The sequence below is a fragment of the Patagioenas fasciata genome, chromosome 1, assembly GCF_037038585.1.
Source record: "Patagioenas fasciata isolate bPatFas1 chromosome 1, bPatFas1.hap1, whole genome shotgun sequence".
NCBI lineage: Eukaryota > Metazoa > Chordata > Aves > Columbiformes > Columbidae > Patagioenas > Patagioenas fasciata.
In genome coordinates, this window is record NC_092520.1 from 163254042 (window position 1) to 163277855 (window position 23814).

General features: G+C 40.9%; 1 protein-coding gene across 4 annotated transcripts in view; it reads right to left on the minus strand.

Moving 5' to 3' along the window:
- The window catches only part of PAWR (pro-apoptotic WT1 regulator), an 82729-nt gene extending 59883 nt beyond the window's left edge, over nt 1–22846 (minus strand). The window contains exons 1-2 of one of the 4 annotated variants that reach the window (XM_065861862.2): nt 22827–22846; nt 21300–21951 (exon numbers count right to left, since the gene is read on the minus strand). In XM_065861862.2, coding sequence (XP_065717934.1) covers nt 21300–21794 — 495 coding nt within the window. In that variant the 5' untranslated portion in view covers nt 21795–21951; nt 22827–22846. Of the gene's footprint in view, nt 1–21299; nt 21952–22131; nt 22219–22262; nt 22393–22826 lie in introns of those variants that run through there. The other 3 variants (XM_065861853.2, XM_065861846.2, XM_065861858.2) reach the window with 3 other exon arrangements.
- Between the last annotated feature and the right edge of the window lie 968 nt (nt 22847–23814).

Below are 23814 nucleotides of genomic sequence, written 5' to 3' on the forward strand. Positions count from 1 at the left end.
CCCCTTCAGCCAACATTTCTATGTATTTACAGGGCTTGTTTGATTTCTTTTTCTGCCTTGTCCCCCACCTTCCCCCAAACTGGAAACCTCAGGGTCCACTTGGCTTTTATTTTTTTTCACATTTGGGCAACAGCTAACATTAATACTTCCTTCCATAGATGATCCAGGCAAAATGTTCTGTGATTCAAAGCCCTGTGCAAAGAAGGATGCAGGCACAAATCCAAAGATGCATCCAAAAAAACACCCAAAAGCAAAACATTTGGAAACAGAAAAAAAAATCCAAGCCAACAGGTAATCAGATGCATTTGTTAAGAAGAATGTGCAGAAAATTTCTACTAAAATATACAAAGGAAAAGCTTTTAGAAGCCAAAGCTTTGGTTTTGAAACAACTGATATGCTATTATCCATGAGTAGAATGGAGAAAGACGACTGTTTATAAAATGCACACACCTTATCTGAAGAGATGTGTACTTCTTCCTGTAACGTCTGCTTAATGTGTTACTCACCTCCAAAAAGTGAGCTGTCCTACCAAAGGTTTCTTTATTGCTTTACTCTTCCAACTCTTATACTCTATGGTCTACAGGCATATATATATACAAAGAGTCAAGCCACAACGCATATCAAACACCACATGACAAAGACTGTATATTGAGCAAGGAGCTCTGAATGCACCAGATCCAGTGGAGGTCAGATTCCAATGGATTTGTGATCTGATGGTTCCCTGAAATTAGAACAAGCCGACAAACTCAGAAATCTCTCTCTTTTGCATGAATTATTGTATGTTGTTTTCTGGTGATGCATTTGACTACATTACATTTCCTTCTGTTGCACATTAACTGACTCTCTTCTTTTCTTGGCCTTCCATTAAGGAATCTGTAAGAGCTTTATTATTACTGAGAGTGGCAACGTTCTCAGATTTACAGAAAAGAAGAAATGGGACTCATGGGTTAAAAGCTGCAGGGAAAAAAAACAAAACAAAACAAGACAAAACAAAACAAAAACAACAAAATATTCATTTTTACCACTACTTTCCCAATGAAGAAGCTATCAACCCATACACACATAAGTGACAATATGCAGGCTTTTCTCAAAGACACTTCACAGATCCTATTCCTTGTAAACAGCTGCCATGATCTCAGTGGGAAGCCAAAGGACATACAGGTGCAGCCCTTAACTGTTCATTCTGCATGGCACTGATAAAGTTCAACAAAGGCCACTGGCAAAGGTACACTGGATATGAGCCCAACTGTCTCTCCAGTACACATGAATAAGACCCGGCTCTATAACGGAACAATTTTAAGGCAGTTTCTTTGGCGAGGTTTCCTGAAGCAGAGACTCCGCCACAGATTCCAGAAATTCTTCTTAAATAATTCAATAAGCTAAGGCAGTCTATCCCTTAACAGTAGCCTACAGTAATAATGATTTCACATCCATTTCCCCCCCTGATTTTGAAAGCCTGTTTTTCTAGGTTACTGAGCAGGACTTCTGAGGAAAGGGGATACAAATAAATATAATATAAATATGAGTTCTATGGAATTTCATAAGCTGAATTTGGATTTGTCTACAAAACTGTTTATTGAAGTCCAAAAGATACCTACTGCCATTAAACTAACTTATTTTTCACAATGATTTGGTGTACAAGGCACACTAAGCCAACTGTATCTTCATTATAAAGTAACTTCTCTAGATTATTTTCCCAAATGCCCCATTTAGACAGGAAAAGACTGTTTGATGAAAACAAGTAAACCTGCAGTCAATACTACAGTAAGCAGTGAGTGTACAGACAAAGGCAGATCTATGCCAGAAATTAACTGTCAAAATTAGGAACCAAAGACAAAAACAATGAAAATCTTTGGCCAAATCATAGCAGCATAAAATAAAATAAAATTCATAAAGCCTGTCTTGGGAATGAAGGCTGCCTTCAAATTAAGCTTAAGTAAAAAAGCACACAGCTCAAGTGTACTTTAATTTTACTCTGTTCTCAAAACCAATTGCACTTAACCTTCCTAGCAGACATTAACATTTCTGTTACTGTACTCCACCAGCAGGTACACCACAGTAGCTTCCACTGTGTAAGCTTCACAACACCTTTACCCCTCGCTATTTACCATCAAAGGACTTTTTATGGGACTAACCAGGCAGCCACCAAATGTCTGAAATAGGTAGGCAGACAATGACAATTCATTCTGCCTCATTACAGGCACATTTAAGTATATTGTAGTATGAACTAAAGCTTAAAACAAATAAATTTAAAAGTCTCCACTTTGCTTTGTAGTTCTACTTCCAAATATTTTAAAACAGTTTGTTGGGAATTGTTCCTTCTTGTTATCTTTGTCCAGGTTTTGGTACTTCTGCCAATGACATACAAACAACTTAAGTCACTCCAACAGAGAAGCAAGTTTAAATATATCACAACTGTGTGGACTGAATTCCTGAAAAGTTCTTGCTAGATCAGCTGATGGCAGCAGTGGACATGTAGCCATATTTTGGCAAGAACCAACTCAGTGCCATGGCACTATCTTCAAGTCCAATGTTCCCTGAAACTTAAGGGAATCAATCCAACCGCTGTGTAGAAAACATTCTGACCAATAGATTAAATATTTAGAGGGCAAGATTATGTTTTGAACAATAAAAAGAGCCTTCGGGAGATAAATGGCTTTTTTATAAAGCTCTTAGAAATAAATCCACCTTTCAAGGACTGATACATCTTTAGAAGAGGATGGGTCTTAAAAGTAAAAAGCACTCATCTATAAACTCATTAAAATTATAAGCAGCAAATGCATTTAAGCAGAAAATAACTACATTGTTGAAAAGCTTCCCAATTAAAAAAAATAAAATAACACCTAAACATCAATGATTACACTTGTACTTATTTATATTGTAGACTTTCAAAGGTGTTAAAACTTTTAAGCAGAAGTAAGAGCAACAAAATCCAAAGCACAGCAAATGTTTATTTTGTTCAAAACAAAACCATTTTGCAACTAATAAACTGGTTTTAACTTAAAAGCAAAATCCACACATGGTTTTTCACCCCAACACTGCCAGTTCTGTAATCCCTTGGAACACATTGCCTATTCTGGCTAAAATGCATTTAAATCTCTTGAAAATAGCCCCCTCCCTCTTGCCACATTCCCTTCTCCCCCTCCTCACATTTTGAACTAATACTTTGACATTACTGGCCTCACTAAACTCAATCCTGCAAATTCCTGACATTCATGTCTTCTTAATCTGAAACGTAACTTGAGGAGATGGTTAACATTTGACCTTTGCTCTACCTCAGACATACCTGGAGACAAAAAAAAAAGTCCAAGGCATGCAACATGCATTCACACTCTGAAAGGATGTTTTATTTTAAAGTGCTCAGCACACAGTCTTAAAAAAAAACCCAACAAACCCATTAAAACTTCAAAAGGTGATTCAATAAAAATTCCTCTACAAGCATAGTTTTGCATAAACATTACAAACTCAAACCAAGAATGAAGATCTAAAGCAGTAAATAAGAAATAAATCCCTAGAAGTATACACCTAAGAGTCATGGTGAATTTAAGAATGTAATGGCTACCATACTAGTAAAAACAGTTGGTCTAATTTAATTAAATTGGATGCTATGGCAGAGAATGAACAACAATAACTCACACATTGATTACAGAAGTAGACATGGTACCAACAGGCTATTAAAAAAATTAGTCAAAACCAAATTACTGAGACTATAGAGTATCAGATTAGGGGAGACAAAGCAGAAATAAAAAAACAACCTCTGCAAAAAAGGAAGCCTATCTATTTGCTAAGTGAACCCAAGCAAAGACCCAGATACAGTTCCCCCTAGTCTTTAAGAAATAAGTTTTAACACTGAATCTTCAAAATTCATGCTTCATTAGATACAGACACAGAAAGAATATAGACTTTAGAAGCTTACTAGATGTACTTTGAATGGGTTACTCTCTTTGTTTCCCTCAGTAAGTGTTTGGTTTTTTTTGCTTGTTATTCTACTTTTCTACTTCGGGAAAAAGATTTACTACGAATTAAATCCTCTCAACGATCAATGAGAAATGTTGTACTGATAGCATAGATTTTTACCTCAAATGAACTTTTTCAGGCATATAGGCTTCATATCCTTCTCCTCTTAATTACTAGTGCATACTAATGCCAGTGTCTGGCAGTGCCAGAATTTGGAGGGAAGAAAGAAAAGACAGGGTTGGAATGCCAGGGATGAACATGATTGTTTAATGAGCCACTGTCTCTCTGCTAGGAGATAGTCCCCACTTGCTGTTATCTCTATCGGCTTCAGGTATTTTGTTTGTCATACAGTTAAGGCATGACTGAACATGCCATTTTGAGATTGTTCTTGTTAAATAAAACCTGCAGCTACAACTGATTAAGGGAATGTCCTCTTACAGACATGATGTATGACAACTAAAATTTTAATCTAGTACCGAAAAGTAAAAAGTGAAAAATAAGGTGAATAATTTGGTTTTATTTTCAGGAAAATTTCACTTTCACTTACAATTGCACTTTTCAAATGAACCTCTACCAACAGCTGCTAACTCATGAAAACACTGACTAGAAAATTCATCATTTTTTCAAAGCAAAATATTCGAAGGTATAGATTTCCCTAACAACAAGCCAAGTAAACTGCAAAACTTTGTTTTCACAAAGGCTTCCTCTATATATGAAAAAAAAGGAGCAGACAGAACATATTATTTAAAGTCCGCTTTGGAAGGGCTGCCTATCACACAGAAAATGTGCTCTCCCTGGTACCTACAGCTGACTCAAAGCCAAGGCCTTCCCAAATCAAACCAGCTGCATTTATTTTGGTTCAAGCCTGGATGTGGAGCTGATTTCAGAGTCAGGAGCTATCTCCAGGCACAAGCTTCTGTAACTTACCACTGAATTCTCTAAGCTTCTTTGCCTGGGCAAGCTGCTGCCCACCCCAGCCAGGCCACTCTTGCACATGTCGTTCGGCATATTCGGTTCCCCACACCAGTACCCCTCCCTCTAACCTGACTTCTTACACTCCGTCATTAATGAAGTTCGTAGCAGGCTGGCTTACAAATAGTTGGCACACATGAAGAGGGCTAGAAAAGTGTGGTCCAGGCTAAATTCCAGATATAAAGCAGCAGCAGAACTGGGTGTTAGGGAAGTTTCTGCTACCATGGGCAACGGGAAAGTGCTGCTGGAAGTTTGACTGTAGGAATGTTACATTAATTAAGCGCTTCTTTCACAAAGAAGTCACATTTATTTCACAAAGATATTAAATACTCTAGTAAACTCAGAAATGTGGTAGTTTTTCAGAACTGGAAATCTACAGCTGAATGTTTGAGCAAGTAGCATGTATTTGGTGTGCTAAGTACTCTACTAAAGCAACTTCCAGTGAAGTGTATTGGAATTGGGCACCTTGAGCATACGTGACAATTAAATTAGGGGCCTGCACTTGACAATCAAATATTTACGGACCTGCATCCAGATACTTCTGAATAATGGCATAGCTAGAGCTTAGTTGGCCCTAACACATCTGTGAAAGAATTTCCTGGTCGGCCTATCTCTCTACTAACTTGATTTGTTAATAATCGAAAGCATTGACAAAGGAGAGAGTCCTTAACACTTCTTAACAAACTCCTATGGCTAGAAAGACATAGAAACCCTAAAGGTAATTCTTTGGGAAAAAGGAATTACACTAAAAATTAAGGAAACTTGTAGAGTAAGTGCACATATTTTGTATCCTGTTGATGTGCATCGTAATTATCTTGCATGAAATAAAGACACCTCAGGCAGTTGACTTTTACAGCAAAATGCAGGAGTTATTTTTAGCCTGAGGCAGAAACTGAGGAGCATCCTATTATTTGACAGTCTTCTTTAGTCTAAAACATAAATGGGTGTTTTAATATAATCCCATTTTGTGGGTTTGCTTCTTCCTTTCAATCACAAATAAACCCAGCCTCGTCAGATGCCAGATCAGTTTTTGTGAAACTTACCCTGAGGCTATTTGAACACAGGTGTTGCTAAGCAGCTCAGCACTGGAAACCACTTCTCAGAGAACCTTACAGTTTTTTGGAAAGTGAGAGAATGTTTGAGAATCAAAACAAGAAATCAGAAATTGATCTATTCATGTATTTATCCATGTATGAAATAATCCCAGCTACCGTGCTGCTTTCCTTTCTGATTCTTCAAATATTTTTTTTGTGTCCCATTTATTTAGAAAGATTTGGAGGTTGTTTGTGTGTTTATATGTCCTAAAGCTTTCAGCACTCAACCGCAAGCTGGCTCAGAGAGACTGGAAACTTAGATCTGCAGCCTGAAATCTCCATATTGCAAGCTATCAGTTCATTTTCTATTCCACTAGGATGAGCACAGGCATCCCTACAGCTTTCTTATAAGCTGGTACAGCTCATTCATTCAGATTGAGGGTGGTTGTTATGCTGCTTTGAGATCCCACTTGGGTCAATCTGTGTGTCTCAGAGCTCAGTTTGGAAGCAGTGATATTACAAATGGCTTTTGTACCACTTTGGAAGAATGGAATGCTAAAGATATACCTGAAACTGTGTTCTGTCCCTTTAAAACATGCCTTTAAAAACCTTTGATTGATTGTTTGTTTTGGTATTGTGTTTTGGGGTTTGTTGGTTTTGTGGGGTTTTTTCAATTAAAAAAAAAGTAGATACACTGAAGTTCGAGTAAATGACCAAAAAGGCTGAACTGAAGGATAAATTCAAGATGGAGCTGTCTCTTAATATGTTACAGAACTTCAACAAAAATCACAAATGTCCTGATATTTAAAAAAGCAGATGATAGCTAATGATAGCTAACTACATACATAGTTTTGTGAATCTTCTTCTCCATTAGGACTCAAGGTTGCACTATCTGTAGAGAACTGATTAACAGGAACACCTCATTGAACAAATGTGTAAGGATGGATTGAAGATTACATTACTCAGATGAACAGTTGTAACAGGTTTAATAACAAGCAAACTAAGAGCTCCTAAACATACAAGTGCACAAGCTATTGTTTTTTACTTCACTACTGCCATAATTGATCACTATACTTTATTTATCCTAGTAAATAAAATGAACAAATGGAAGTTTAGAACAGATTAAATTCCCCTTGCTGCTAGAACATCAGAACTTTAGTCAATAACCTGACACGAAGAAAACAATTACTTTTTGGTAATGTTTCCTCCATGATTTTGTGTGGTCCAGTAGTTTAGTTTTATCTCCATTTTCTTTTACTCTTTTTTTGTCTGCTGAATGATCCAATGCGCATACTTGCATATGCGACCACATTTATAGAGCCTTTTGGGTTTTGTCATAATTCTGAGACTGAGATAATTTTTTTTAAAGAATCCTGGAAAAGAACAGGCTGGGTTGGAGTAAGCATTAATTGCTTTAAATCTGCAATGACTAGATGACTGGACTTGCCCTTAATTTTCCAAAGTGATTCCGGAATGAGTGTGTGACAGACAAAACTTGTATTGGAAAAACAGAGGCGAGCACATGGCAAAGAGAAAGTAGAGCAGCAGAATTTGAGTGTGAGAAGGGAGAAAGAAAAAGTGTGTGCCAGTCAAATTGTGTATACAGGTTTATTTTAATTCTAGGTTCTGAAGTGGAAAGCATGTTACAGGCATTCTTAGAACACAGGTGACCAAAATTTTAGTTCATATAAATGTATATGAATACAAGCTAAAATGTGAAAATTAGCTTGGTTATGTTTATATGAGCCACTGTTTAAAATGTACAATTTAAAATGCACCTCTTTATTCCCCCATGAATTTGAGAAATTGAACTGTTACTATTTAAGTAATGAATAGTTTAATGTAGCGATCTAAATCTCAAACAAATAGCTACAGAGACTTTTTTTTTTTGGTTGGTTTCCCACAGTCATTGGTTTTGCATAGCAGAACTCTGGTTGAAGTTCGGAGGGACTTTATGAACTAAGATCTGTTGTTGGGCGAGTATTTTGTCAATATCGGAACTTACTGATTAGCAAAAGGGAAGTAGGGCCTGTAAAACATTTTCTCACAGCTCTAAGTGGAATTTTTTCCCATTATTATCTGCTTCTATCCAGTTTTCAGAACTCAGATTTTTCTCTCTTCTGTGCAAGGATGGTTCTTCCACTTGCACACTATGTTTATTAGGAAGCTGCACTAATACATCATTAATCAATCCCCTAAAGTATCACAGTGTAGTGGGGGAGGGGGATTATATTTTTTTAACATTAGGATTTGTGTTTAACGAAAAACTTGAGAAATAAATGAAAATATTTTTCGTTAGTTTGTAAGTACAGCTCAGATACTGCCAACACTATCACAAGAATAGATTTAGAACATTAACATTACAAACATATTCTAACAAATCAACTAGTTTTCAGTCATCAATGCAAAAGTAGATGGAGATTAATGAAATATGAGAGGGGAATCATGAAATGCATTTACTAAGTAGCCTTGCATTCATGGGAAAGACTAACATTTCTCCTCTTTAAATTAAAATCGGTACTTAAACGTCATATTCGGATCTTCTAGTTGGTCACAACTCAAAATACCTGTTGGTTACTCGATTTCATTTGGAAAGGCTAATTTTGCATCTGGACACGGCTACTGAAGTTGCATCACAGCAGGAGCTTCTGTAATTGCTTAATTGATCAGTAACAATAATGAATAATTCCTAGTTTAACCTGCAAAGACAAAAAAGTGTTTTTATGGAATAAACTGAAATTATACTTCACATCACTGACTAGTCTGTTTGTTGCACCTTGGAAGAACTATTCAGATTAAATTAGTTCTAAGAGCTCTGAGAGCAGACTAATCGTCCTTAGAGCTCACTCACAATGCATTGTAGTTTTAAGAGCTTTTTTGAAGGTACGTTTGTTTAATAATCTGCTTGAGGGTACCATAACATTAATTAACTCCTAAATTTTGCAATAAATGTCATCTTTTGTAAGCTCAAAAGATCTTTAAGAATATATTTATTTTTAAATTCAGGGAAAACATATCAAATTGAAAAGCTTCATACTCCTGTCCAGAAAAACAAATGCTCTTAAAAAAAAAAAGGGGAGGGGGGAGGACAGGGGGAAGAAAAGTTATTTTGTTAAAAAAATAGTATAACAGTTTCCTGCTTGTTAATCTAAAAAAGAAATACAGACAAACAAACAAACAAAAAATACATTAGTATGCAAACATGTACTAAACGTGTCTTTTAACCAGCCTTGCTCTAGAATAACTAGTGAACAGGGATCAAGACATGAAGCTAACAAGTATCAGGTTGGGTTTTTGGAGGGAAGAAGAGGAAATAAAAATCATAAAGAGGTGGTTCATCATATATAAGGGTTCTTAGAAATGTAAACCTCACTGCCCAGTGATTTTTTGTATACCAGAAATTTACACAGGTTCAAGCGGAAACTGAACGAGTACTTGGCAGACAGAAATTACAATGAATCTATCTATTTGGTAACTTCCATCTGATGCTGCAAGTCTCCAAGATGAAAATTTCTAAGAGTTAGAAAAATACTTCACAGGATATATCTGATAAGATTTCTACTTTCTTCCTTGCTATCTGTCTGTTCAAGGCGATTGTAGGAGCAGGGCACTGAGCTATGTGGCTCCTCTAATCACACTCACTATAATCAGTTGTGGGTTTTCTTGTTGTGTGGGGTTTTGTTTGTTTTTTGGTTTGATTGTTTGGTTGGTTTTTTTACAGTGTACAGCGAAGAAAAATTAAGCTCACCTTCACAAAGCAATTAAATGCACCTTATGCGCATACAGTGAGAACAGATCGGTCCAGATTACCACAAGTTTCAATTGATATCCCATGTTCCTACAAACACTAAACTGCACACTGCACATAAAATAACTTATAGAATACATACCCATAACTACAGCAGACAAGTCAGAATTGCACAGGTTGCTATGACTCATAAAAAGAATTAGCAAGGTCAGAAAGTGCTGAAAGGAGCAACAGTGAAAGAAGGGAAATCCCAATTGCTGCTTGCTTGGCTTCTGCCTACCACTCTGGTCACTGATACATTTGGCTTAGACACCAGACATACAGACAAACAGCAGTTATTCCACATCACTTTTTCAACATCTGAGTGCTATATGCATTCTGCCCAGCTACCCTGCCTCTGTGCCTCAAATCTCATCGTAGCACCTCTTATTTCTGCTGAGTAAAGCACGCCTAAGTAGTTGCTCTGCCAAAAAAACAAAAGCATCTTTTTTCCAGTTGTCCCAGGCAGCCACCGAGTATAGAGCCAGGCTCTTTGCAGCAGCGCATGGCCGGAGACAATGGGCGTAAAGAAGAAAGGTTCTGACCAAGAGAGAGAAAAACACTTTGATTGTAAAGACAGTCAAGCACTGGAACAGTTTCCCAAAGAGGCTGCGCTGTCTTCATCCTTGGAGGTGTTTGAGATCTGACTGGATAAAGCCTTGAGCAACCAGGTTGGATTAAAGACCTCCTGAGGTTCCATCCAGCCTTAATTACACTCAGATTCAATATCTACATGCACAAAACACTCAGTGCTGTCCCAGACTGCTTCTACAAGTCTCTCACCTACTTAAAAGTCTCTTAGGAAGGTTCAAAACATTAGTTACCTACACAGGCTTCACATCAAGAAAAATCAATGCTATCTCATTGTTGATACTGCGTAACACACTTTGCAAAGGTGCCTAGCACATATTTTTGTTCGAAGGTGAGAGTTGAGAGCTAAGATAGGCAAAATTTACAGTTGACACAGTGTTTTTTTGTTTCTTGGAGGGTTTGTTTGTTGTTTAGTATGTTTTGGGTTTTTTTAAGCTTACCTTCACCCAGGATGATGTTCTTACATTAGGCACCAAACCTGGCTACATTAAAGATGACGTGGTTATTACGTGATGAGACTACACCACAGAGTTGCACATGACATTTACGGGCCTGGAACAGGAGACTTAAACGTTCCATCCAGTCCTTCCCAGCAACATGCAAGCAGATCAAACACAGTAAAATCCTGAAATAAAACATCAGGGTTGTGGTTTTTATTTTAATTTCCCATGACCTTGTGAAGCACGGGAAATAGTCATCCACCTACAGTCTTCCAATTGGGAAGTCTTTAAATACACATCTCCAACTTAGGAAAAAATAAATAAATAAATAAGTTAAATAAGTTAGCAGATAAAAACATACTCTAGTTTGCATATATGTAATAAAGGTAAACCAGATAGTTTTAAGAAATCAGTACAAACTTTTGTGGAAGTGGACACTTAACAGTGACCTTTCCAAAAGTCCCCCATGCACTTGGAGCTACAGGAGGATTTACACAACTGTGCTCCAGAGATGCAATGAAGTAATAACCATGAGAAGCTTGTGCCAATAAATATCTTACATATCAATTTATATTATTGTATTTAATTTAGAGTTGGGGTGGGGTCTGTTTTAACTTTTCCTTGGAAAAAAGTAACCTATTTCCCACCAGGTCTTAATGGAATATACAGAAACTATGTTTTTGACACAGTATTTTTTTAAAGTAGTACAGAAAGATCTGCTCAAACAAAATTAGTTGCCATCAGGGACACATGAATATTCAAGCTGACTAAAGTAAAATTGAAACAGGGCAAGCTGTAGTCAAGAGCTGGATGGTTTTTAAGGGGATGTTTCTTTGCTTGTCTCATGTAGGAGGTGGAGGATTATTTGTTTTGGGAGGTTTTGTGGTTTGGTTTTTGTTTGTTTCATCTTGGTTCTTTTGAAAGTAATTTCTGGGATACAGTACATTCAAAGCACAAACAGGCTGCTGGAAAGTCATAATGCAAGTCTGGAGAAATTATAAAATAATTCACAAGACTTCTGGTGGTTTATAAATGAATGCAGAAATTAATCCATTTGTGGTTTTTACTCTCCTGTATCCTCAGAGAAAGTTACATCTGTGGAACCCTAGTGGAAGAAGGTTGTATTTTCTATTTTTTCCCTTTTTTAAAAAATTAAACTTATGAAAGTTCTCACAGATAGAAAAATATTGTTATGAAGACATACATACTCCCTAGTCTAGACAGAAATCTCCCATTCTTTTTGTTAAAAATGCCCTCCTCTCCCTTTCTAGAGGGATTATTCTTCAGCCTACTGAATCTACAGTAGAAAAATAAAAAGAAAAAAATTACAGACTAATTTACTTTATCTTTGGAAATTAAGAACTAGAATCAGCACAGTTTCACTAGAAATAATCAAACCAAAGTCAAAACAGGGAAGTCTAAAATGCATACAATCTGTAATTTGTTCCTTCTTCTAAAGAAATGAACACATAAGCCTAATTCTGTCTTAAAACAGATTTTCTATTTCATCATCCATTCCAATCATTCCCTTCCTGATGTGCTCAATAAATGAGTCTCTCAGGTATTAGTTCTGAACATTCAGATTTGCAATGAATCAGGATCCCAAAGTCATTAATGCATTTTGAAGACATGAAAATTTCAAATACTGAGGTTTCAGAAGTAGTAACTTTGGAGTGCTTCTTTGTCCATCCTTTCACTTTTTTCAACCTTAGGGGTTTACTCATTAAGTTATTGTTTCCTCCACAGCCATGAATATTAGAACTTACTTTTAAAAACACTATTACAAATACCTGAGATTGCTATTTAACCCCATTACCTCCAGAGTACAGTTCTAAATAAGTGCTACAAGACACCTTTTGTAGCAAAGGTAGATAGCAAAGGCAGATTCAGTTGGAGGATGAAGCCAGAGTACCAACTCACTATTCATCATTCAGGGCAGCTTCCCTAAAATATTACAAAGTTTTAGGGGTTTATAATATTGTTTAAATAGTAAATATCAAATAACTACAAGTTTTCCACAGAAAATCTATTTTAGTATTACTCTTTTGAAGTATTTATAGCTTCATCTACCTGAGACAATACAACAGAACAACAAGATGGACTGACCTCTTGCCATCTTTCAAACTACGTATTCTTTTGTTCTGCTGCCTTGGAAAGTTTTCCAGCACTCCCACTACGAAAAAGAAACCAGAAAACCCTAAACAATTTCCCTCACATAGACAACTTTAACATTTCAGCTGTATTAGTGCACACAGCTCTCACATTAAGGTTTTCTGCACCAGCAGTTCCAGAAACCTTGAAAGTTTCCTTCAAGTCTGAAGAACGGCCTTTGGCTTGGTGCCCCTGTGGTATCCTTAAAGCTGAACTGGTTAATTATGGCCCACAGAAGTGTACTATTAGGTGGTGGAATATTGGCTGCATCTTCAGGCTCAAGAGGTTGAAATCAATATTATAAACTCCAGCCGACAGTTGAGCGGCATCAACAGGCATTGACATTAGTGCCAATAATATCCAACATCTTTACGAACAACCTGAACAATGCGGTGGAAGGTGCTCCAAGCAAGTTTGTTGCTGACACCCAACTGGTAGGGTAGGGACTAATATGGACTGGTTGAGAGGCTGGAAGGCAGAGTTGCTATTTGTATCAGCCTCAACAGGCTGAGTATCTTCATAACTTTGCTAGATAAGACCCTAAGCAACCTGATAAAAACTGGCCTCACTTAAGAGGAGGGGAACAGGCCGGATGACTTTTTCAGAGATGTCTTCCGATCTATATTACTGTTACGATTCCTTGTCTATTACAGTCTAATTTATTATATACCAATGCTAAAAATCTTCAGTACCTAGCTTTAAACGTGCAGGTTGTCCATATCTGTCTCTTGTGATGAAGTTTAGCTACAGTATAACCTCACAATATTATTATAATTATTCATATTGAGGATACAGGTTTAAATCTCTCAAAATTAACCTGAAGTTATACTTTTCATGTTTATGTCTGAGCCACTAGTTTCAAATAGCCAAAGTGGCAGTAGTTTATTTTTGTTTTGTAGGAAACCATCAACCTATCAGTTCAGTGAAAAATTTCCAACTTGAGGATTAGATAAAGGCATTTTTATAAAACAACAATAATTAAATATTTTCAGAGCAATTACTGGTTACATTGAAGCTACATACAACTTTTAAAAAAACTGTCAGGTCAATTTTGAGTAGTACTTAGCTGCACATTCACATCAGTGCAATAACTGGTCATATCAACTCTTCTCTCCTTGTGCTTTTCAATAAGGCCAAAGTCACCCAGTTTCCACCGGAAAGCAAGATCTTTCACATATTTCAGTGTAAAAGTAGACAAATGTACAGCTGACAAGCTCTTTCCATTCTTTGCCCTACAATGTTTTTTCCCAGATTATCTTGTCTTTTAAGTAGGCTTCAGGAACAAACAACAATGGGACAGACAGTGTTTCAGTCTTCGAGAAATAGCCTAGAAATATTTAGGAATATTTATCTTCAGTCAACCAACATCTACATTTATTTAAGGTTACTGGCTACATGACAGACTGGCAAGAAAAGGCAGTAACTGGCAATACGAAGCTTTCAACCACAAATTGCAACCTAAACTAAACACTCCTCTTACTTTCTGTAGAATTCAGTACTCAACAGAAGAGGAAATACTTTTCTTTCATTGCATTTATTTTCCACCTAGTAACTGTATCATTTTAGATGATTCACCCCCAAAACAGAAAAGTGGAAAAAAAAAAAAAAACCATACAATAATGTTTTCCAATTACACCTAACTATTAAAAGATTGTTTTAAAAACCAACCTTCCCAAAACTGCACTCAGAGATAAATGCAAAGTTAAAAGAACTAGAGGGGAAATTAATGGCTTCTGATACTTTTCTGTCACTGTCCCTCCCATTCCATTAGGACCAAGTTCTGAACCAAAAAGAACTGAGTATGTAAAAAAAACAGTACTTTCTGGTTGAGTCCTGTGAATTCCAGCTGAACCTGTTGGTCTACAATCTGTCTCTCTATGAAGACAGACTTACTAAATTCAGTAAGAATAAAGTTATCCATATCACCCCTAAAAGAGAAATTGCACTACTTCCATATATATTTTCCACTATAAAACTACTGCACTGTCTAGCCCTATTCCAGAACAGTGCTATCCTAGGGCACAGAGACCCCAGATTTGGAAGATGCACATGTAGTGATTTAGAAGCTGCTACAAGGGTTCTAGAATTGAAAACAAACTTAGAAATCTGTAAAGTTATGTGATTTATTTGACCAAATATCTCCTTTACCTAGCAAATTGTCAGGATTTTAAAGCATACCGTTAAACATGGCAGGGGAGGAGAAGAGGGGGAAGAAGAAGCATGTAAGTTCATCATGTTCTAAAAATAAAGATGGAAAGAAACAAAGAATATGTCCTTGAATGGGTATTGCCCAGAGGCTTGGTCAAGATGAGAATTTACAAAGGCATCAACAGTAAAACAGACTGGATGTAAAAAATCTTGATAAGATCCTTTTATCAGAATCTGAGAATGCTTATATTGCTTCTTTCACTATGTCTGAAGGAAGAACCATAAATGGAACTATGATGACTGAACTATACGATGTGTTCACTAGACAAAGGAAGTAGGAGGATGGCCTGACATATCATGAATGGTCATTGTCCTGGTTTTGTTAAAAAACAAGTTTCTGTTTCAGTGGATTTGCCTGTCAGCTAAAGCCTTCATATTAGCTGCATTTTCCTGGAGAACCAGATACATGTTTTGGTAAACCTAGCAATGGAATGCAAACTTATTGATAAGCACGGATGGACATCTAGCAAGAGGGGCAACGAAAAACCGGTGACCAAGAAACTGATCAACTGTGTATAACATTCCATTCATGTGAATATTTCATATAAAAGTGGGAGATCATGAGGATCTCGTCCCTTTTTCCTCATGGCCGACATTAGGAGAGGACCTTGCTGGTCGTCCCTGCGAACTGAGGCCTAGTGACAGACTGAATCCAGCTCCGGTTGGCTGCAGAGTCCAATCCAGGACTTTGGGTGCTGGCTCTGCAGTTGCTGAGACTTTCAAGATTGGTTTTGTATATAGAATAGAATCATTAAGGTTGAAAAAGACTTTTAAGATCATCAAGTCCAGCCATTAACCTAACACTGCTAAGTCCACCACTGGAACATGTCCCAAAGTGCCACATCTAAATGTCTTTTAAACACCTCCAAGGATGGTGACTCAATGACTTCCCCAGGTAAGCATATAGTTTATTGCAGGTAAAGACAATAATCTGACAAAAACATCTCCCCCCTCCATGAAATGAGTATTTCCTCTATGAAACATATTTCAGACTGCCATCATAACACAAATACCTCTGCATGGATGGTAAGGGTACCAGTGGTCAGAAACAGTGGCTTATTCCCTGAGACTCTTTTTTTTTTCCCTCCAACATATACAAAAAAACCCAAGTTGTTTTATGAGAAATGCACAGAGATGATAGAAAATGCAAAGACAGTACCTCATGAAGGGACTTTAAAGATGACCTAGTTCCAACCCCGCTGCCATGGGTAGGGACACTTCCACTAAACCAGGTTACTCAAAGCCCCATCCAGCCTGGACTTGAACAGCTCCAGGGATGGGCATCCACAGCTTGTCTGGGCAGCCTGTTCCAGTGCCTCACCACACTCATGATGAAGAATTTCTTCCTTATATTTAAGCTAAATCTACCCTCTTTCAGTTTAAAGTCATTATTTCTTGTCCTATCGCTACATGGCCTTGTAAAATCCCCAAGATATTGCTCAAGGCAAACTCCTGGTCAAAAAAGTCCAACCACTAGCAGAGGATTCCACTCCTCTCTGTAGTTTCCAGCCATTCATAGAGGGATTTCAATTCCTTTGCAATGTACCCAGTAATTGCTATGCTTGACACAATTGGCATTTAAAGTTTCCTTAAGTTTTTCCAACTGGAACACAGCGACTTTCTGTCAGCCTATGCAACTCAGCATGCTGGACTACTCCAGTAGCAGGAACTTTTTCCCCACAGAAAGAGCTCATTGCTCTCTGCTTACTTACAATGCTGTCGTTCAGTGTGGTACCTACCAAGCACCACACACACGGTGTCTTCTAAATAGGCAGGCAGACACCTGGTTTCAAGAAGTCATACCCTTATTGTTGTTAATAAGACAAGAGCTGGACACAGACTGGCTATACGTCCTACGCAGATTCCACATTTCAGTCACTTCTACCTTTTACTCTATTAGTATCTCCAGTATTTCCTGCAAATGGGTCAGAAGACTGTTGTGTCTCAAATCTGGCAGTTTCACGTGCAAAATACACAGATCCGAGTTCTTTACACCTTTTTAAATCATTCATCACCTTGTTACTAACAGAAGAACACTTTTGAATTCAGATGACTTCCATCTGGTTAGGTGAAAATGTAAACTTTGTCTAGAAGCACACATTAAATAAAAAACAGGTATCGAACTGTCCTTCCTACATGGACCAAGATTTTTGTTATATACACACCTTTTTTAGAAAGGTAACCACAGAAATAGCTATTACTCTTCTGGTTGGGGTTCAGAAAAAACTTACCCACACAGCTACACCAGCAGAATCCTCCAGTGTAAACAGTTGCAAAACTAAAACTGCACTTTTGCCAGGGCAGCTTGTTTTGCTTGGAGAAGGACAGAAGAATTACTAGAACAATACAAAACGTAACTTTCATCTTAAATGTGGGTCCTCACAAAACACTGTCAATATAGCAGAATGGGAATTCTGTGTGTTTCTTGGATAGGTACCAGCACAGCTGCAAATGAGAAATACATTGCAAGTAAACTTGACACCTGCATCAAGTGAATACCTACGAACTGAGAAACACTTTCTAACATAACTAAATGCAGTTATAAAGCTTAATATTTTAAGAAAGAAAACTTGCATAGTAATGATAATTACATACAATTTAGTTACCTTTCACAACCTGAAGAATTGTTACAAGTCAACAAATCCCAAATCCCACAGTGCTTAATATTCAGACTGAAATCAACTTTCAAGGTTCAACAAGATATCAAGAAACTACTTTACAACTACTGAAAAGCAAAAAAGTTGCAAGTTGGAGGAGACTGAGGGGTGACCTCAATAATGTTTATAAATATGTAAAGGGTGAGTGTCACGAGGATGGAGCCAGGCTCTTCTGGGTGACAACCGATGATAAGACAAGGGGCAATGGGTATAAACTGTAACACAAGAGGTTCCACTTATATACAAGAAGAAAACTTCTTCATAATTAGGGTGACAGAACACTGGAACAGGCTGCCCAGGGAGGTTGTGGAGTCTCTTTCTCTGGAGACATTCAAAGCCCGCCTGGACACATTCCTGTGTAACCTCATCTAGGTGTTCCTGCTCCGGCAGGGGGATTGGACTAGATGATCTTTCGAGGTCCCTTCCAATCCCCGACATTCTGTGATTCTGTGATTTCAGAAGCCATTTTCAAAAGCCACTATTACTTAGATAAGCACTAATGCTGAGAAGATAAAAAAACGGCCTTGACTTCTGTCACAATGGTCTCTAAATACAAGGTGTTACCACTACTCCCAACCTGTCACCATCTGTTTTTACAGCTTTCCCTATGGTTTCTGTCCTCTACCAACTCCAATACAAAATACATTTAAGATGCAGAACTTCATGACCTAGCTCTATTAACTTGCTATTGAACAGAAGAGAAATTAATCATTAATGAATAGTGATCTGCTAACGTTCTTCATGCCTATTTCAAGATAACTAAGGCAACAAAAACTTTTACTTTCCTTATTCCAACACATGTCATATCATTCAGTTCTCCAGCTGCATTGCAGCTGCCATTAGATGACACTTCTTTGGGACAACAACGGGGTTTGTATTCCATTTGGGGCAGAGAAGCTTCTAGGCACTATGTATGTTCTGTGAGTGTATTTTGTTGACAGCTACCCATTTTAATTTCAGAGTATCAGAATCTCCTATCATATTTCTCCACCAGAGTAGCATGCTGATCATAAAAGGGAGATGCTTAGCATAAAATGGCTATCCCATTCTACATAAAGACTATTCTCTTGAAAATTAAGACACTAAAACACACAGTAAAGCTCTAACAGAACATCTCCTGAAAAGTAATTTTAAAACAGAGCACTCATAGCTCTGTGTGGTGTAAGATGTTACATTCAGTGTGTACTACTAACCAGTCACTATGTATAGCATAGTAAAGCATGAGAAAGACAGCAAGAAACTGGAGTGTTATAGATTATTCCAACAAATCACCATTTATATCACAGCCTTCTTTTGTCCAAGAACTTCAACTGATCACATTGAATCGGTGCTTTAAAATACTTTCTCATGAATAAATGGATATATGAAAGACAGTACAAGTAAATACTCTGCAAAACATACTTTGGTAAGTCATCACTCCCATTTGACACTGGGGAGAGTTTTTGAAGCCGCCCACCATCAGGAACGACCTAGTGTTCTCCAGTTAAATAATTCTTAGGAATGCACTTGGTAATGATTAAAAACAACTAAGAAATGTGAAATACTGAACAGACAGAGCTTTGCATTAGTTTATGCCACTCAAAAATGCAACATGTACTACTAGCAAGTTTCCCCAATACTACATTGTACAACAGGTATCTACATTTATTAAAATTTGACCCTGAAAATGTGATAGAATGCTTCAACGCTAGTTACGGAAGTAATTAGTAGCAAGGTACAAGAAGTTTCCAAGAAGTGCCAACATCTGCCAACAGGCAGTAAAGTTATAAGGCCCTCAGAAACATGGCAACAGGCGAAAACTTACTTCTCAGAGCCTAAATATGTTAACTCTAATAAATAAGCTGCCCTTAATAATACAGCAGAAACTACAGCAGCATATTCCCACATCAGACTCTAATGGCTGCTGAGCAAGGAATGTCTTTTCCTGGAAAGCAAACATGTTTTGAGCAATACTTACACAGGACAAACAAGCAAAAACCCCAACCACCACCAAACTAGCAAATTCCAAACCACATCACCCAAAAAACTACCAAAAGAACACTAGTTCAGAAAACTAGTTCAGAGAACAAGGACACCAATTTCAAAGAACAAAAAGAGACATGACCCAAACCCAAACAAAGACAACTGGGGATGTGGTACACAGTAGAGGGCCCTAAAATATCATGATGTACAATGCTTGCTGCAAGGTGCAAGCCCACTATTAACTGGGTTAAGACTAGTTTACTTAAGGAAGTAAAGATACAGCATTTGAAGAGTTCCTATAGAAGTATAGGAGGCATGTATTTAGGGGGCTTGGTATAAAGCAAACCATAGTCTCAGAAGCTTGCACGCTCTGAAGCCAGAGAATTAAAGAACTCACTTGTATTTCTCACTCTACAAAGCAAGAATACTGAATATTGAAAAAATATTGAAGACCTATGCCAAAGCACTTTACCTCAATCTAAAGACATGCAAGTAATTACTCTCAAACCCCACAACTTTAAAGATTTCTACTGTTCTAAAACCCATTCCTGACGTTCCGATACCTTCTCGCATGAAAGTGTGACCTGTAAAAGTGTGTGCTGTGAAAGTGCTTAGGATGTCACAAAAAAAGGCTTATCGACTTCAGGTATGGAGAACATGTTTTCATCTTCTGCTGCTTTAGAACCAAAGATCTTACTTTCTAGTGTTATTTTCATAATCTATAATATTAACCAAAACAGGAACTACAAGTTTTTTTTTAGAGGGATGGTGGTCAGCATGTGCAAAATTGTAGACTAAAATCCAGCTTTGTTCAAAGTTTCCTGTGGCCTTTTTTATTAACTGCAAAAAAAGCTAAAAACTTAAGTTATCATTCTTCGGAATTCCTCTAGGAGTATTATAAATCAATGCCAGATTTTTATACTAGTAGCAAACCACAGAGGACAGTGGTGTTGGCTGATAAAAATATCTTCCTCTGTCTTCAAAAAAATGCTTTTTAAACCACTACATTTTTTCCAGTGCAGGAAATTCTTTTGGATTCCAAACTGAATAATATTTACACCTGAACATCTAGTCAGAGCTGATAAATCAGCTTTCTTTCATTACTATTGTTTTGACCATTCTTTAGCAAGGCACGTTTCTCAGTTTGATCTTCAAAAATACCTAGAACTTACCCTCTGCCAGTAGGAAGACAATGAAAAAGAAAAAAAAGGTCACAGGTCGTGACAGGTCTGATTTATTTAGAACAAATAGCACCTTTTCTGTCGGGACGCCGCACTGTATCGACCACTGTACAGCCTCCTCGCAGTCCATCACTCTTTCCCACACCGTGTGGTGGCGATCCCTCCCCATGCAGCCAGCCCACGACAAGGTGCAGCCACGGGCAGGACCGCTCCGCACAACCGCACCGGAGCGACAACCGCACCGGAGCGACAACCGCACCGGAGGGCAGCGCTGCGGCCCCGCGGGACGAGCCCCCGCCCGCACCGGGCGCTCCCCGACGCCCGCTCCGGCCGTCCCCCTCCCAACCCCGCGGGCTCACCTCGGCCGCCGGGATGTTCACCACACCTGTCGACCTCCTCTTCTCCCTCAGCTTCCTCTTCTCGATCTGCCCCTTCCCCTTCCTGGCGCTGGGGCCAGAGCTCTTCCCCTTGGCCGCCAGCTTCTCCTCGGCCTCGGGGGAACCGGGCGCGGCGGCGGGAGGGGGCTTGGCGCCGGGCTCAGCCCCCCGGCCCCCGGCAAGGGTCGGCGGCGGCTCCTTGGCAGGGGCGGCCCGGCTCAAGGCGGTGCTGGACAGGCTGACGCAGTTGACGGCCCCGCCGGCGGGGGGCGCCGGGCGGTCAGGCGGGACGGCGGGGCCGCCGGGGGGCAGGTTGTTGTTCAGTTCGGCGGAGGAGGCGCCCCCTGCGGGCCGGGCCTCCCCGCCGGGGGCCGCCGCCGGTGCTTGCTTCGCCCGCATCTTCTCCCGCTTGGCTTTCCACTCCTCCAGAAAGTCCGTCGTGCTGCCCCCGGTGCCGCGATAGCCGCCGGTCGCCATGTTCCCGGCGGGCTGGACGGTGAGAACGCCCCACCAGCACCTCTGCCGCCGCCGCCCGCCCTGAGGCGGCTCTGCTGCCGTCCGGAGAGGAGAGGTCCCGGCGGGGCGGGCGGGAGAGACGGGGGCGGGGAGAGAGACTCAGAGAAGCACAAACACCCTGGAGAGAAACAAAAGGGGAGATGTGAGCCGTCCCGCAGGGCTGTCCGTCCTTGTCTCAGCTGCTCAGGGAGCCCCCGGGTCTCCATCACCGCCCGCCCTCGCACGCCCGGCACCCGCAGCTCGGACGGCACTGCCCGGCCCCGGTGCACCACCCCGCTCCCACCGGGGCTCCCCTCACCCCTCGGCGCGGGGCCGCCCGGCGGTGCCCGCCTCCCCCGCTCGCCGACGCTCGCCTGCCACGGCAACGGCGAAGCGCCGTCCCTCGCCCCCGGGGCCGGAGCGTGTGCCATCCCCCCGACGCCCGCTTGCCTGCCAGGGGACCGTGATCCCGCGCGGGGCGGGGCGGAGGCGGCCGGCGCTCACCTCCCGCCCGGCGGGGCCCCGGCTCGGGCGCTCCCCAGCGCCGGCGGCACCAGGTGAGCGGCACCGCCTCCCGCCGTCCCGGAAGGAGCGGCGCGGCCCCGAGGCTTCCCGAGCTCCCCCTCTCTCCCTCCCTCCCCTTTCCCCATCGCGGCGCGGTCAGAGCCGAAGCCAGGGCGGAAACTGCCGAGATGGCCTCAACAATGGGGTGAGGGCGGAGAGGCCCCGCCCGGCCCGGTGCGCTGCGCGCCGCGACCTGACCGCGCCGGGTGCCGGCCCGCCGCGGGGCCCCGCCGCCCGCCCGGGAAGGGGACACGGACCCCGGCGCTCTCGACGAGCGGCAACGCGGGCGGGAGGGGGCGAGGAGTGGAGCGGGACGCCGCCGCCCGCCTCAGTCCGCGCTCCCGCCTCACGGGCAGCTTTAACGGGCGGGGGCTGCCAGATCCCGGGCAGGAGGAGGCGGTCTGCTGTCACCCCCCCTGGCCCGCAGGGGGCTCCGAACCCGCCCCGCACCTGCCGGAAAGCCTCCGGTGAGGGGAGCCGAGGACCCGGCGTGGGGCCGCCTCACCGCGGGGCAGGTGCCCGGGCTCCCCGGCCCGCGGCGGCTGTCAGCGGCGGCGGGGCACGAAGCGTGTGTAAAGCCCGGCTTGGCCAAGCTGCGGCTGTCGTTAGGGAAACGGCGCGCTGGGGACAGAAGCGCCGGATCGGCCTGAAAACGCGGTGACTGCCGATGCTGTCGCTTCGTCTCTGAGCGGGGTCGATGCACGGTGGGAAAAGCCTGAAGTTAATCGCTCCCGCAGGATAATAACTTCCTCTGGTCCGCTCCTCTGGCGGGCAGAGCGAAGTTGTTCAGCGCAGTTCGCTCCCGCAGGCGGAAGGCTGTGTTTTCGTGATGTTACAAGAAACAAAGATTCAAGGGGGTTCCGCCAGTCACGCTGCAAAGGCTTGAAAGATGTCTCGTTTATAAATAACGCAGCAGTCAGCGAGGAAACTCAACCGGGTTGAATGTTAGGGGAAACCAACCTGCAGGGAATGTGGTGGGAGTGTGCAGTACCCAATAAACGGTTTGTGTAGGTGACCAAGTGCCTGAACCTGCAAGGAAACCTCAACTTTTGGGGGTTTGCTGAATTCGCTATGTCTTAATTAGCGCCCTGAAAATCGGTCGTGGTTTTTTTCAAAATCGCTGCTTTCAATACATTTGTGGTTGGTTTTGTCCTGCTTTATAAAGAGTATGCTGATGAAATGAAGGGGTGCATTGGTGCTACCTTTCCAGCAGGCTCAGGACAAGATACAACCTTACCTCAGAGGCAATCCATACAGCGTGGGCTTACAGAGCTGGCGGCACATTCTCACATTTTCATCACCTTTTTTTTTTCTCTTTCAGATTCACTCCTGAATTTGGCTGCCTGGTGAATAAAATTAATTAGGACTTCGGAACATAAACCTTGCAGAAGTTTTTGGTTTCTTTATACAGAAAAAAAAAAAAAAATAGATGCTACAG